At 43.8% G+C, this 15,994-nt stretch overlaps 1 protein-coding gene and 1 non-coding gene across 2 annotated transcripts in view; one reads left to right on the top strand and one right to left on the bottom strand.

Moving 5' to 3' along the window:
* Positions 1 to 15,994, bottom strand: part of GABBR2 (gamma-aminobutyric acid type B receptor subunit 2) — a 365,190-nt gene that overhangs the window by 151,385 nt on the left and 197,811 nt on the right. The window contains exon 6 of the mRNA XM_060154769.1: positions 7,766 to 7,966. Within this exon, the coding sequence (XP_060010752.1) occupies positions 7,766 to 7,966 (201 nt within the window). The remainder of the gene's footprint in view (positions 1 to 7,765; positions 7,967 to 15,994) is intronic.
* On the top strand, positions 14,384 to 14,456 carry TRNAG-ACC (transfer RNA glycine (anticodon ACC)). Its single transcript has one exon. It is a non-coding gene; the product is annotated as a tRNA-Gly (tRNA).

The following is a 15,994-nucleotide window of genomic DNA, read 5'->3' as shown; positions in this document are numbered from 1 at the left end:
AGAAGAAAATAGGCAATAGAAGCAGACCCACAGGTGATCCATATCTTGAAGTTATTAGACATGGACTTTAACATAGCAGGTTTATATGTTCAAGAAAATAGTTAAAAGATATAGAATATCACCAGAAAACTGGAAGCAATGAAAGAAAAAAAGAATAAAATGAAAATCCTAAAAAAATTAAAAAATACAACAACAAATGAAACTAAGAACTCAACAGATGGATGAAGCAGCATATTAGACACAGCAGAAAGTAGGTTAGTGAACTGGAAGAAAGGTTAGTAGTAAATATTCAGACTGAGGCACAGGGAGGAAAAAAGGATAGAAAACAGGAAATGAACATAAGAGATATATGGAATGTGTTGAAAAGGTATAGCACATGTATAACTGGTGTCCTAAAATGTGAGGAAAGAGAGGATAGGTAGAAGCAATATTTAAGAGATATTTTCCTAGAATTTCCCCAAATACTTATCAATCCACTGATGCATGAAGTTCCATAAAGCTTAAACTCCAATCAAGATAAACCCAGGGGCTTCCCTGGTGGCGCAGTGGTTGGGAGTCTGCCTGCTGATGCAGGGGACGCGGGTTCGTGCCCCGGTCTGGGAGGATCCCGTGTGCCGTGGAGCGGCTGGGCCCATGAGCCATGGCCGCTGAGCCTGCACGTCCAGAGCCTGTGCTCCGCAACGGGAGAGGCCACAACAGTGAGAGGCCTGTGTACCACAAAAAAAAAAAAAAAAAAAAAGCAGTTAGAGAAAAAAAAAAAAAGGATGCATGATCTTCAAAATAGCAACAGTAAGGCTGATGGCTGATTTAACAGAAACAATGGATGCCAGAAGACAATGAAATGACATCTGAAAGTGCTAAAAGAAAATAACAAACCATCTAGAATTCTACACCTAGTTAATATATCTCTCAATCTTAAAGATGAAAGAAAATTTTAGACAATCAGAAACTGAGAGAATATGTCTCCAGCAAACCCGCAGTAAAAGCAAGACCAAGAGGAGTTCTTTGGGCAGAAGGAAAGTGATCATAAACAGAACAGAAATGAAGGGAGGAATGAAAAGTAATGGGAAGTGTAAATATGTGAGTAGATCTAAAATGGAACATGACATCAGGTTCAAGGCACCCAAGAAAATCTCAGAGAAGAAGAGGGACTTAACACTACCACCCATCAGGTCTTATAAAACTTCAATTATTAAGGCAGTGTGGTATTGGTTAAAGGGTAGGCAAATAGAACAATTGAAGAGAACAGAAAGTCCAGAAACAGATCCACACTATATATACTCATTTAATTTATGATAAAGATGATACTATAGCATGGGGGGGGTAAGGAGGATTTTCAATAAATGGTTCTGAATCAATTGGCTATCCATACGGAAAAAATTAATCTTGATCTTACCTTAGACCTTACATAAAATCAATTTCACGTGAATTCTATATCTAAAAGTGAAAGGTAAAACAAACTTCTAAAAGACAAGATAGAAAAATATCTTTATGAGCTTGGGTGGGCAAAGATGCTTAAACAGGACACAAATGATATAACTAATACATATAACTGTTGAAGAATTCATATCCAGAATACAAAAAGAACTTCTACAAATCAATGAGAAACAGGCAGAGAATCCAAGTGGAAAAAATGGGCAAAAGACTTGAATAGGCAGTTTATAAAAGAGGATATCAAAATGGTCAATAACGATATGAAAAGATCGACAACTTCATTAGTCATCAAGGAAATGTAAATTAAAACAAAAATGAGATACCACTACTCGCCCACTATATTGGCTAAAATTAAAAAGCTAACAATGCCAAATGTTGGTGAGCATGTGAACCAACTGGAACTCTCAATCACTGCCGGTGGGTGTGTAAATTGGTATAACCACTTTGGAAATCTGTTTGGTGGTGGCTACTAAAGCTGAACATATGTATTCCCTATGACTCAGAAATACCACCCCAAGCATGCATCCAATAGTAATGTGCACATATATTCACTGAAATACATCAAATACCTATAAATAAATCAAATAAAATACATGCAAGAGTTCCACACAAAAAATTACAAAACATTTCTGAGAGAAATTGAATGGATGGGAAGACCCTATATTACAAAGACGTCAGTTTTTCCTAAATCAGTCTATAGATTCAGTAAAATCCCAACAACAAACCAGAGCATATTTGTGTGTATAAACTGACTCACTACTCCTTTCTCCTGCCCATAAGGCTACTGCGCTGATGGAGGAAGAGAACTACAATTTGTTGAGCATCTATTGTGTGCTTGGCACTCGGCAAGATATTTTCCTCTGTATTACCTCATTTAATCCTTCTAAATCTGTAAAAGAGATATTATTACTCCAGTATAATGAGAAACAATTTCAGAAAGGCCAAATGACTAGCCCAATGTCACTGCATCACTATTGATTAGGTTCAGTTGAATAAAACAGAAAAAAAATTATCACTGACTTAAATGAGATAGTTTATTTCTTTCTCACGGAAAAGATGTTCATGGGTAGGTGGTGCAGGGTTGCTATGGCAACTCCACAGTGTAACCAGGAACCCAGGCTCTTATCTTTATGCTCTGCTATCTTAGAATAAAGTTTCCTTCTCAAGGTCACCTCTTGATCCAAAATAGTTGCTATAACTCCAGCCATCCCATCCATATTCCAGCCAACACAAAGGAGAAGGAAAAAGAAAGGAAAGCTCTCCCCTTAAAGGAGATTTTACAAGTCTTGTATAATACCTCTACTTAAATCTCATTGGCTAGACTTAGAATCCTGGCTGTATCTAGCTACATGGGAGGCTGGGAAATGTACATTTTCAGATGGGCGGCAACATACCCAGTTAAAAACAAGAGTTATGTTACTGAGGGGGAAGAGGGGCTATGGATGTTGCATGAACAACTATCTGTCTTCCAGAGTCACTCAGTTGGGAAATGGTGGGGCCAAGATTCACATCTAACCAGTGCCAAAAGGCCACCACACCCTTCTTCCCAAGCCCATATTCCTTTGCCGCACCGCCTGTCTCCCAGGGATGTGGTACTTAGGGAAGCAGAAGGGAACAGGAGCTTTGTGGGGAAGGTGTGGGCAGAGGCAGCAGCACTGTAAAGCTCGACTACCTGGGGAGCACCTCTACTTTTCCATGGCACCTTCCCTTCCTCCTCTCTAGAGAGCCCAGAGCTTCCCTAAAAGCCCCAGGTTCTTTGTTATGGCGCTCTGATGGCAGTGACAATGAGATGGGTGCAGCTTTTCCCAGGTCATTGCTCTAAGTTGAGGACTCACTAGATTTCTGTTTCCTCTTCTTCTGCTGTGTTGGATAAATAGTTGTGGGTGGTCACAGAAGCTTCTTGCCGGAAAACATTACAAAACTCTTCCAAAGAATGAGCCTGTGCCTTTGATGGAGGGTTGGGGCCCACTTCTGAGATTCCCACTGATTCCACGGTTCTGTGAACTTTTCCATCTGGTGCCTTGGCCCAACTCTGTGTGTCTCAGCAGGAGAATGGTAACGGGAAGAATGTCCTTATTAGAGAGGCTGAGCCATCACTGGAATTTTACACCAGAACTGTAAATGCTCACAGTGGAAACAAACCCAGTGGGACGCTGAAAAGTGAAAGCTGACACTGGAAATCACCAATGTCAACAGAGTCACTTTGAGGAAATAGAGTGGTGATGCGGAAGTTTAACAAGGAGAAAGAGCCTTTAGGGCCAAAGCAAGTATCCAGAGGCTGTTTACGTGAGGTTCTGAAAGACTGAGCTCTGAATGTACTTGGGGAAGCCCAAAGGTCTGCACTTGTCCCATCACTGGAAATTCCAATGGGAAGGGACTGATGAACGTGCTCGGGAGGGAGACCATGACCTTGTTATTCCTCCTACCAGAAATCTCCTGGGTGCCCATGAGCAAGCTGGGGACAGCTTGGCACCAGAGACAGGCATATGGAAGAGGCAACCACGGAGAATGCATTTCAAGAGGGGCCACTGTTGCACCTGATTATGTGACTTTATCAGGAGTTACCTTTGTCCTGGGGGTTCCCGGGTTTAACATTATAACCATATCACACAGCTTGCTGTAATAACTCAATACCATACTTACAGAGAATTTTGCTGTGAAAGGACGCCAGGAGTTACATGGTCCAAATCTCTCATTTTCAGTTGAGGAAACTGAGGCCCAGGGATGGTGACTGTCTAGCTGAGGTGGCAGATTAATTGGTGACAATGCCAGGATTTGTACTAGATCTCCTGATTACCAGACCCATACTGTCCTGTTCTGCCACTTACTAGCAGGCCCGCTAAGAAATCACAGAAAGGGCTGATTTGGATGTGCTCTGCTCCTAAGCATGTCACATGTCTAGAGGGAGAGCATGGTAGAGGGGAAGGGGCAGTGAGTGGGGACTTAGCAGTCCTGGCTTCCACTCCTGGATCTGTCCCTGACCTGCTGGGTGACTGTATCAGTTTCCTGGGGTGGCCATAACAAATTTCCATAAACTGGGTGGTTTAAAACAACAGAAATTAATTTGCTCCTAGTTCTGGAGGCCAGGAAGACCAAAATTAAGGTGCTGGCAGGGTTGGTTCCCTCTGTAAGCTCCAAGGGGAATCTGTTACCGTGCCTTTCTTCTAGCTTCTGGTGGCTGCCAGCAATCCTTGGCGTGCCTTGTCTTGTAGACGCATCACTCCAATCTCTGCCTCCGTCTTCACGTGATCTTCCCCAAGTGGCAAAACTCCCTCTGCCTTTTTCTTATAAGGACACTTGTCATTGGATTTAGGGTTTACCCAGGTAGTCCAGGATAATCTCATCTCAAGATTCTTAAATTAATTACATCCACAAAGACCCTTTTTCCAAATAAGGTCACATTCACAGGTTCTAAGTGTTAGGGCCTGGACATATCTTTTTAGGGGCCACTTTTCAACTCACCACAAGGATCCTGGGTATGCCCTTCCGCTTTCTGCTCCTCAGCTTTCCTATGTGTAAACAGTGAAGATGGCAAGAGTCCACTGACTTGCTTCTATACGTGTTTGCTTGTCTTCATGGATACTGATGGACCCCAGAATACAGGCATCGACCCAGCAGCCTGTGCCATGCTGACATGGTCCCCAGCAGTCACATACCCCGCAAAATCAAATTCAAGAACTATTTCATGACTTTCTACAACTTCCTTTAGCCATACATTCTTGAAGATTGGTTGACGAAGTTAGCCTGTGGTCAGACCACAAATACGAATGTCTTATCAACTCTGGGCCCTACACCCTGGGGAGAGAGCACTCAACAAGAGGAAGTGCAGAGCATGGGCTGAGCATGGGAAGGGGCTTGATGAACACAACCTGTGCAGGGCAAGGACCAGGGGGAGGTGAGTGAGGCCCTCCCTTCAGGGGCAAAATGGAAGAAGGAGCCAAAACCCTCAGTAATCAAGATTAAAAAATCAAAACTAACGCAAAAAAAAAAAAGAATCCACGATGAGCAAAATTTTAAATAAAGACAAGATGTGTTCTTGTAATTATGTGACTCAAATCAGTTCACCCTAATCTTGGTTTGTGGATCGTGTCTTTATTTAAAATTTTGATATTTTGTTCATCATGGATTTTTCCATTGAGGTCTTTGGCACCCCCTTAAATTTTGCCCTTAGTCCTGGCCCTGGAACTGTTAAGTTACAACTGGAGGGATGGGCCCTATAGGGACAAGGGATGGGGACCAGTGGGGAAAATTAGGGAACAAGTAGTGATTCCTGTGCTACTGGAAGGATCTGAGAGTCTGATGAGAGAGGCTGGTCTACATGACCTCTAGGAGAGTCCTAAACCCTCTGAGTCCAAGAGGCAAAGAGTTTCAGATTTCCCCGTGTAACTTCAATTATCTTTTGACCTCGAGATAATATAAGAAATGCTGTCTCTTGTCTCAAAGACTGTGGGACAGGGACTAGGTCGCCTGGAATTTCAGAAGCTGCCCCAAGCTGGGAGTCTGCCTGGCTCTGCTCTGATGGCACTGCTCCATCCTGGGAGGCCCAGGAGTGGGTGGCCCACACTGTGAGACGAAATGAACAGCCCCAGGAATAGCCCCAAGGTGTCCATTCATGGGCACAGTGATATGGGGGTGAGGTCAGCCTCCTCACCAGGCCCAAATTTAAAAATTTAAAATTAAAAAGGAAAGTCAGTGACCTGGGAGATATTATCAAGTCAAAACATTTACTCTGAAAAAACACTGCAAAAAATGATCTTCCCAAAATGCATTCCTGTGCACATGCTCACATCTGTGCATGGCTCGCCCACCCCGGGCAACATTCACGCTCCTTGGAACGACATTTGAGGCCCTTGGGGCGTCTCACGGCCCTTACCCCCACTTAGCTTCACAGATCTCATGTGTAATCATTTACATCTTTGGTCTTCCTTAAGTCTCTCATTTTAATTATTATACTGTCTGCCTGTACAGAATTTTAGTTTTTGTATTTTCCTCAAACTTTATACTATTTTTAAAGTTTAGGGTATCCCTGGACCCAAGTATCTTCTAATAAACTGTAAACTTCAACAACTTTAAAAATAATGCCTACTGAAATAAAAATGAGTTGTTTCTTCTCATTAGTCAGCATCTCCCAAAACTTCATATTGTCATTGATTTTGGTATGAAAACATTTCTTTCAACATTTTCTACCCAAAGTGTTTTTCCAGGATCTCTCAGGTGTCACGTGATCTACAGAGCTGCTTATAAAATGTGTCCTAATGATTTGCCCTTTTTGGACAAATCAATAAATCATTCTTGTAGTGTTGGCTCTGACTGAGATTAAATAATGGATAAAAATAATATATATATTTTTTACTTTACTATGAAGTTGATCCTTTAAATGAAGTTGAAGGTTGGCAGAGAATTTAAAAATCTGAGATCAGACGAGACAGAAAAGAATCATGTGCTCTGCTGTACTGAACTTTGGCTGGTGGTTAGAATTGAGAGATGGATGTTGCCATCTTCACTGGGACTGTCACCACCTGATTCTTGATAATGCTTTCACTGATAGAGAATAGTGTACTTTGGAAATACTTTTACATGCACCATACTACCTGTTCTTTCACAGCCCTATGAGATAAGCAGGCCAGGGGTTAGTCATCCCTAGTGGGAACATCCCTAGTGGAGGCCTGAGGACCTAAGCACCCTGCCAAGGTCCTCCTCCTAGTTATGACAGCACAAGATGTCAGGTGCCATGCCAGCCACATTGCACAATCTGCCATTCAGCCCACCTTTTGACCCCGGAGGAAGATATTTTCACCACCACTCTACAGATGAAGAAACAGCGGCTCAGAGAACTCAAGCTCAAGGTCACACAGCTGGTAAGTGGCAAAACTGGGGTTTGGACCAATCTTTCTGGTCTTTAGTACATGTTTCCCCAAGTCTACCTGTGGGGTCGTTCGTCTCCTCCAGGCTGACAGGAGCATCAGTGAGACTGAGAAATGACATTCCAGGTCAGAGGGGCACAGGATGAAATGGTGGCCTCGTCTGAAAGTCAGTGTCTGCAGTTGGTCCCATACTAGTCACGACTCCACCCCTTACGCATACACTATGTTACGTGCTTACAAAGCACCCTTACCTCATTTGATTCCCACAATTCCCTAGAAGGCCATGCAGTAGCGAGCTGGATATCCTCATTTAACAGATAAGCGAGGCTCAGAGAGGTCACATGCTTTGCTCAAAATCACACAGCAAAGGCCAGAACAAGATCTAGGTGCTTTTTGCCAACATCATTGGACAGCATGATTAAAGGAGATGGGCTTGGGGGCTGAAATGAGCTGGCCAAGGCACCAACCTTTCCTGAGATGGTCTTGATCTGCTTGGAGCTCAGAGGCTCGAAGTCCACGCCGATGTAGCCCTCCATGGCAGCAAGCAGATTCTTCCGGAGACAACGGGATGAGTTGGCTTCTGTGTGCACCTGCTCCCACCAGGAAGGCTCATACCAGCCCGGGATGATCCATTGGTATTTGCTACCGTACATATTCTCCTCATATGCCTGCAACAGATGGGTTGACCATGAAGGCACCAAGAGACAAACATTTGTTCAAAGCTTTGTACCCTGTGGGAAAGGTGGAGAGGACTCAGGGTTCCTCGTACTAGAGGATTTGTTAATTTTTCTATTACTTGCTTGGTCTCCTCCTCATTATCTCTCAAGCGATATAAGGTAGTTTATAGGAAACATGTATATTAAAATAATAAAACACTGAATAAAATAAAAACATAAGTGTCTGGGAAAATATAGATTATAATATGCCTATTGGGGGTAAAGGGAACAGAACGTAGACAAGTCCACCAAAGGTTCCAACACTATAGATATAAGCTACATATTTCACCACAAACTTCCTGGCAGCACAAGAGAAAAGGGCAACAATATTAATTGCATAGCTCTTATTTTCAGTAAGGAGAAAACATACTAGTTCTTCAGGGACACAAAATGTTTTCTAGGCTTTAATCCCTAAACAAAATGCCTCATATGGAGGTCACTGTCAAATTAGCTAGCATGGTATCAACACCACCCCTACAACAAACAGATTTCATAAGGCTATTTTTGTATAGATCTTTACTAAAAGCTGAGATCATAACCTTAAAATATAATCCAGGGCGGAGCAATTTTGCAAGGGGCCAAGAAAATTTAATGTAAGCATACAACTTATATAAGATGTCACTTGGCAAACTGAACATCTCTCTAAATCTTTACCCAAAGCATGGTGTACGTAAATCCAGATCCTAAAAAAAAGTCCCTTATATTTATATACTTTACACGCATCTTATTTGTCATTCATGTCCACCCTTTGAGATGGTCTAGGCAGAGTTTATTATCCTCATTTTAGAGATGAGGAAACTGGAAACCAGAGAGGGAAAGTCACTTTTCCAAGGTCCACAGTCTGGAACCTAGGTCTGCCTACTCTTACGCTGCAAAGCCACACTGCCTGCCTCCCATTTAAACAAAAAGTTGTCAGACTGTTCTAATATACCCCCATTTGGCTTTAATTCTTACTGTGATGATTTTTTTTATCTGGAAAAGCATGCTTTTTGATAGCTTAGATGCACCCAGAAAATCCCAATTTGTAGGTATGTCACATTCCATCAGAGTTGGGTCCAGAATGGAGTAGAGCTCACATTCCTATCAGTAATCAAAACACCCAGAAGTGACTACAGAGAGCAGTAGTGTACGTAAATGCTCTCTGCGCACTGTGATGAACTGTATACATTAAAAAATGTGAACCTTAAACGATCCAGCAATTTGTTCCTAGGGAGCCACCTATGTTAGGAGGACACGTTGGGCAACAATTCATGTCACACCCCTTTATGTTCTTTGGCTTAGAACAGAGACAGCACAGAGGCCAGGAGGGTGTGGAGAAAGAAGCCTGCAACATTGCTCTGGATGCCAGGGACATTTTGGCTGCCCTCCACTTAGGCTCCAGCATGCTAATCGACGGTCTGCCCAGAAAGGGTGGGCCAGAGCCCTTTATATTTGTGTATATTAGAGAATAGTTACTGTTGAGTCTAAGAGTTAGAGGTGTGTTCCCTTCATTCCTACATCTGAGGAGGCAACTCTTCTAAGACTCTCTCAACACCTGAAAAAGCCCAGCCTGCAGTGTGGAGCATCTCACTGGGGTAAGTGTGAATTAGAATATTTGTTCCTTAGCTTAAGCTCAGATTCCATCTCTATGGCCTCTGTCCATTGATTCAGTGAAGCCACCGGAGATTAAACTGAAATTGTTTCATAAGAGAGCCCTTCAACTATCTCAAGGTAATGGTCACATCGCCTCTTCTCTAGACTCCTCTAATGATATGGGACTTTCACCTCCCTCATTCTAGACACTGTATTTCTCATAATGCAGCCTCAGATCATAGTCATTTTTTCCAGCAACTACACTGTAATGTTGCCCCAATCAAAACTGTTGTAGAAAAAACACAGAGAGCCCTAATATTACAATTACATAACAAAACCCCAGTTCAACAAAACTGGCTGGGGACTAGACCTTTGAACAAAAGGGTCATCCCAATGACCCCAGGTCATTTAATCAATGGCAGAACCTGTGAGACTTCACAACTCTCATCTTTCACTGGCAGGGAGGAACTCACATATATTGAGCCCCTATTATGTGCTAGGCCATTTATATACATTATCTTATTTTATTCTCACAACAACCCTATGAGTTATGTGCTATTATCTCTATCTTATAGATGAAGACATTGAGGCTCAGAGATTGAGGAATTTGCTCAAACACATTCAGCTAAGTCAAGAGGACAAGATTCAAAGTCTGTTTTTTTAAGTTTCTCTCTTTTCTTAGCAAAACAAACAAAGTAAAACTTTCTGGAAGCTTTCTCAGTCTTAAAAGGTTGAGGCAAGATAGCGCCACTTATTACGAATGTATGGTAAGTAAGCGTCAACAGATACATAGTGAGGACATGAGGAGGTCTTCTGATCAGATGCAAAGGCAGATTTGCATTATTCTCTGAGACCAAAGACTGTGTGATAATTTAGAGGCAGCATGGAGCAGGAAGTCAGGAGGCTCCCGGGGATCTGCTGTGATAGCTGTCTGACCTGCCATTGTTCTGTTAGGTGTTCCTTGTGAGTGAATTTTCCAGAAAACAGAAGTTCAGTCCATTTGAATGACAACACATTTTGTTTACAATATTAGTCAATTTTGATGAAGATAAAATTTTTTCTACTGATCTTTTGAAAAAAAAAAAGAAAAAAGACTATAGTCAAGTAGCACTAGATTCTCTGCCACATGCCAGCTGGGCAACTCTGGCACACAACTCCTTGGACCTTGCTTTTCTCATCTATAGCCTGTGGAAAGCAAAGCCCATCTCACTGGGTTGGTGTAGGAATTAAATGAGGTAATATATGAACAAAAAAACAACCTAATCAAAAAATGGGCAGAAGATCTAAATAGACATTTCTGCAAGGAAGACATACAGCTGGCCAACAGACACATGAAAAGATGCTCAACATCGCTAATTATTAGAGAAATGAAAATCAAAATTACAGTGAGATATCACCTCACACTGGTTAGAATGGCCATCATTAAAAAGTCTAGAAATAGGGCTTCCCTGGTGGCGCAGTGGTTGAGAGTCCACCTGCCGATGCAGGGGACGCGGGTTCATGCCCCGGTCTGGGAAGATCCCACATGCCGTGGAGCGGCTGGGCCCGTGAGCCATGGCCGCTGAGACTGCGTGTCCGGAGCCTGTGCTCCGCAATGGGAGAGGCCACAGCAGTGAGAGGCCCACGTACCGCCAAAAAAAAAAAAAAAAGTCTAGAAATAATAAATGCTGGAGAGGGTGTGGAGAAAATGGAACCCTCCTACACTGTTGGTGGGAATGTAAATTGGCGCAGCCACTATGGAAAACAGTATGGAGGTTCCTTAAGAAACTAAAAATAGAGTTGCCATATGATCCTGCAATCCCACTCCTGGGCATGTATCTGGAGAAAAATCTAATTCGAAAAGATACATGCATCCCTATGTTCACAGCAGCACTATTTACAATAGCCAAGACATGGAAGCAACCTAAATGTCCATCGACAGATGAATGGATAAAGAAGAAGTGATACATATATACAGTGGAATACTGCTCAGCCATAAAAAAGAATGAAATAATGCCATTTGCAGCAACATGGATGGACCTAGAGATTATCATACTAAGTGAAATAAGTCAGACAAAGACAAATACTATGATATCATTTATATGTGGAATCTGAAACATGACACAAATGAACTTATTTACAAAACAGAAACAGACTCACAGACATAGAAGATAAACTTTGGTGTCCAAAGGGGAAAGGGGGGGAGGGATAAATTAGGAGTTTGGGATTAGAAGATATCAATTACTATATATAAAATAGATAAACAACAAGATCCTACTGTATGGCACAGGGAACTATATTCAATATCCTGTAATAAACCACAATGGAAAAGAATATGAAAAAGAATATATATCTGAATCACTTTTCTGTACACCAGAAAGTAACACAAGTTTGTAAATCAACTATACTTCAATAAAAAAGAAATAATAAATGAGGTAATATGTGTACCATGCCTGGCCAACACTACGTGCGGGAACACTGTGGCTGCTCCTTCTCATACCACTCTCTTTTCCAGAACTCATGGCTTTATTCTGAAAATTAGCCACTCCTATGGGCCATGCACAGTGATACTTTTGGGCATGGCCCAAACACCAAATGGCCCCAGCCTATTGTTCTTGGAGTTTCTGATCTACTTTTTTTTTTTTTTTTTTGGTACGCGGGCCTCTCACTGTTGTGGCCTCTCCCGTTGCAGAGCACAGGCTCCGGACGCACAGGCTCAGCGGCCATGGCTCACGGGCCCAGCCGCTCCGCGGCATGTGGGATCTTCCCGGACCGGGGCATGAACCCATGTCCTCTGCATCAGCAGGCGGACTCTCAAACACTGTGCCACCAGGGAAGCCCTCTGATCTACTTTTGATGGCTTTGTCTCCTTTCTAGTTGTCAGGTCTAGGCTGTCACTTTCACTGTCATTAAATCCCTCTCCTTACTCTGAATTTGCTGCTTTTAAACTGCTATGGAAAGCAGGGAGTGTTAAACATATGTGCCGAAAAAGTACACAGCACAGGCTTCGAGTGAGGGTCTAAAAGGCTCTCCTACAAGGGAGGTAGACTGGGCTTAAATATAGCATACAGTGTCTAAAGCAACTGCAGAGAGGCCTCTGGGCCTCCATTCTGGTATTCCCACGTTCAGAAGGGCTGAGATTGTTGGACATGTGAGCCGTAAGAAGCTGCTGGTATCTTTGTCTGTCTCCTTTGCCAAATAGGGAGTTCCTGGAGGGTGGTGTCTGCTCTTTCCAGGATCCCCAGTGCTTAGCACAGTGCCTGGTGTACAGAGGGCAACCAATAAATGGTTGTAGAGTGACTGACTGAACACATTTTCAGTTTACTTGGTCACCTTGGTTTTCATTGTTTTTGTCTCTAGTAGGAATATGGTCTCAGGACCTGTGGCCACCAAATGGGCCCTACCAGGTGATGATGGGCAGTCTTGAGCTCATGTTCTTCAGTCCCATGAACGACTTTGTTCTCATTAGCTGCAGACAGGTAGCCATGATGTAATTTAAAAATCCAATTTCCTCTTTTTATTGTTTCCTTTTGCCTCCTCACTTCCTCAGGCAAGAAGGATATTTCCCTTTTATAGGCATTTCATAACCATAATAGTAATAAATCCTCACATCAGTAAAGCAGTTAACAGTTGGGATCACAGTCACCCTTCGGGGGCCTTGTTTAAGCCTCTCGACAATCCTATGAGGCAAATAAGACAGGGGTTGTCGCTTCTATTTTAGAGGTGAGGCAGCCGGGGGCTGGAGTTGTAAAGTGGCCTGCTTGAGGTCACACAGCTGGCAGAACTAAAACCAGAACCCAGGTCAGAGTGCTTGAGAATTTAGAATAGACCACCAAGGAGGGAGGAGAAGACAAAAGCGACAGGCCATGCTCGTCCTTTGCTGGAACTGAAATGAACATTTTGCCACAGGGCTATAAATAGTCCTTGCATTTGCTAGAGACTACTCTCCCCTTGGGTGGCAGGTCCAATCTCAAGAACATGCAGGGGCTTCCCTGGTGGCGCAGTGGCTGAGAGTCTGCCTGCTGATGCAGGGGACGTGGGTTCATGCCCCAGTCTGGGAAGATCCCACATGACGCGGAGCGGCTGGGCCCGTGAGCCATGGCCGCTGAGCCTGCGCGTCCGGAGCCTGTGCTCCGCAACGGGAGAGGCCACAACAGTGAGAGGCCCACGTACTGCGAAAAAACCAAAACCAAAAACAAAAAGAACATGCAGCAACATGCTGCAAAGTTTGCACTGCAGCATTTGGATGGCAAAGATGCGGTTGTCTCCATCCCATTGTGCTCTGACCCTGACATGGGTGGAGAAGTTCTCTCCCAGGGTCTCTGCTCTGAGCAGCCCCTCCCTCCATCACACGCCAGAGTTTTGATTCAGTGTGAGGACACTGAGAAGACTCTCCTCAGGACCTTCCAGGCCTGCCAGAAGAACTCCTTCCTAACCAGATAAGACTGACAGTCCTGACAGGCAGATCCATCTGACGGTCTGACACACGGAATAAACCCCCAACCAAAAACTTCTGAGAAACCACTCAGTGAATAAGGCAGCCAGCAAAGACTCTAAGAAAAAGTCCATCTGAAGATACCCAAAGTCCAAGAGGAAGAAGAAAGTGGGATGAGGAGGTGGGATGATGTCCCGTGCTGTGTAGAAGGCAAGCAGCCTGGGGCTTTGGGTCAAGAGGAAGACAGCCATGCCGTCTGTTCTGAAATAGAAACCATGCTGCTGGAAATGCCACTCAGAAAATAACCACAGTGCACAGCATGGAGGGAAATCACAGCCACGCCTCAGCTTAGGGTTTGGCTCAAATCAGAACAGGAGGGGACTTCCCTGGTGGTCCAGTGGGTAAGACTCTGTGCTACCAATGCAGGGGGCCCAGGTTCGATTGCTGGTTGGGGAACTAGATCCCGGATGCATGCCGCACCTAAGAAGTCCACATGCCACAACTAAGAGCCTGCAGGCTGCAACTAAAAGAAGATCCCTCCTGCTGCAACTAAAAGATCCTGCGTGCTGCAACTAAGACCCAGTGAAGCCAAGATAAATAAATAAATAAATACTAAAAACAAATGAAAAAAATAGGAGGTCTGTCTGCATTTTGTGCAAACAGGAGATGGCCAGTGCTCAGTGTGGCAACTTCACAGATCATTTTTATTAATTTACTTTTCCTCAATTGATCGACAATCACCCACCATGTGCCAGCTGTTTGCAAGGTCTTGGGGATATGTAGGGGGCTTCCCTGGTGGCGCAGTGGTTGAGAATCTGCCTGCTAATGCAGGGGACACGGGTTCGAGCCCTGGTCTGGGAGGATCCCACATGCCGCGGAGCAACTAGGCCCGTGAGCCACAACTACTGAGCCTGCGCGTCTGGAGCCTGTGCTCCGCAACAAGAGACGCCGCGATAGTGAGAGGCCGGCGCACCACGATGAAGAGTGGCCCCGGCTTGCCACAACTAGAGAAAGCCCTCGCACAGAAACGAAGACCCAACACAGCCAAAAATCAATAAATAAACAAATTTGGTTTTTTTTAAAAAAAAAAAAACCCAAAAAACCCAGCTTCTTCTCTAAAAAGTTATGTCTTCTAATTGGAGCATTATTTTCCTTTTCTAAATGGGCCATTTCTGGACCTTAGATGGTAACATACAAAGTATTATGACTTTTGAAATAAAATGTATTAAATCAATTTGCTCCATTTTTTTTTCAATTTTTCTCATGTTCCTCCTTAGATTTTCATATGGAAATACTCCTTAATTACCCTTAACTGAGACACAGGATGCTTAACACAATCTAGGAAAGTCCATCAGTTAGTAAATTCGTCAGCCCAATGGTGGTCCATTCCATCCTCAGAGACCTTACATAAACAAATAAAAAAAGGTTGCTGACATTTGCTGAGGGCTCACTGTACGTCAGCCACTATGCAAGGTGTTTTTGCTCATTTAAGCTCCACAACAATCCTATGAGACAGGTGTTATTATTATCCTCACTTTACAGATGAGAAAACTGAGGTTCAGAAAGTGTCAACAAGCCCAAATTCAGTTACTAAGCTGCAGACCAGTAGTTCAAGCCCAAGCAGACTGACTCCTGAGCACTAAGCTTCACGCAGCGTCCCCTGAAATGTCAGCCTGTAGCTTCTCCTTCCTCCCTGCTATTTTGAAAGGTGATCAGGCGGTTCCCACTTTGCTCCTAGGCCTTCATGAGGAAATATCCCTGGGTGACTATGGTTTCCGGTCACTGCTCTCTCCTTACTCCTGGCCTCTTTTCAGTTTCTGCATCTCTCCTGAAATGGGGCACCAGGAGCTGAGCAGGATACCCCAGGTGGGGTCTCTCCAGCAGAGAGCAGAGGGACGACCCGCCCTAGTTGTGGACGTGCAGCCTGAGGTCACCTCGGCTCCCTGGAAGCTGTGCTCACACTGGTTACTCACGGTAACCTTGAGGTCAACTGA

Source organism: Lagenorhynchus albirostris, chromosome 7 (genome assembly GCF_949774975.1).
Source record: "Lagenorhynchus albirostris chromosome 7, mLagAlb1.1, whole genome shotgun sequence".
Lineage (NCBI taxonomy): Eukaryota > Metazoa > Chordata > Mammalia > Artiodactyla > Delphinidae > Lagenorhynchus > Lagenorhynchus albirostris.
Note: the sequence above shows the minus strand (reverse complement) of the source record. Positions and strands in the feature narration are given on the sequence as shown.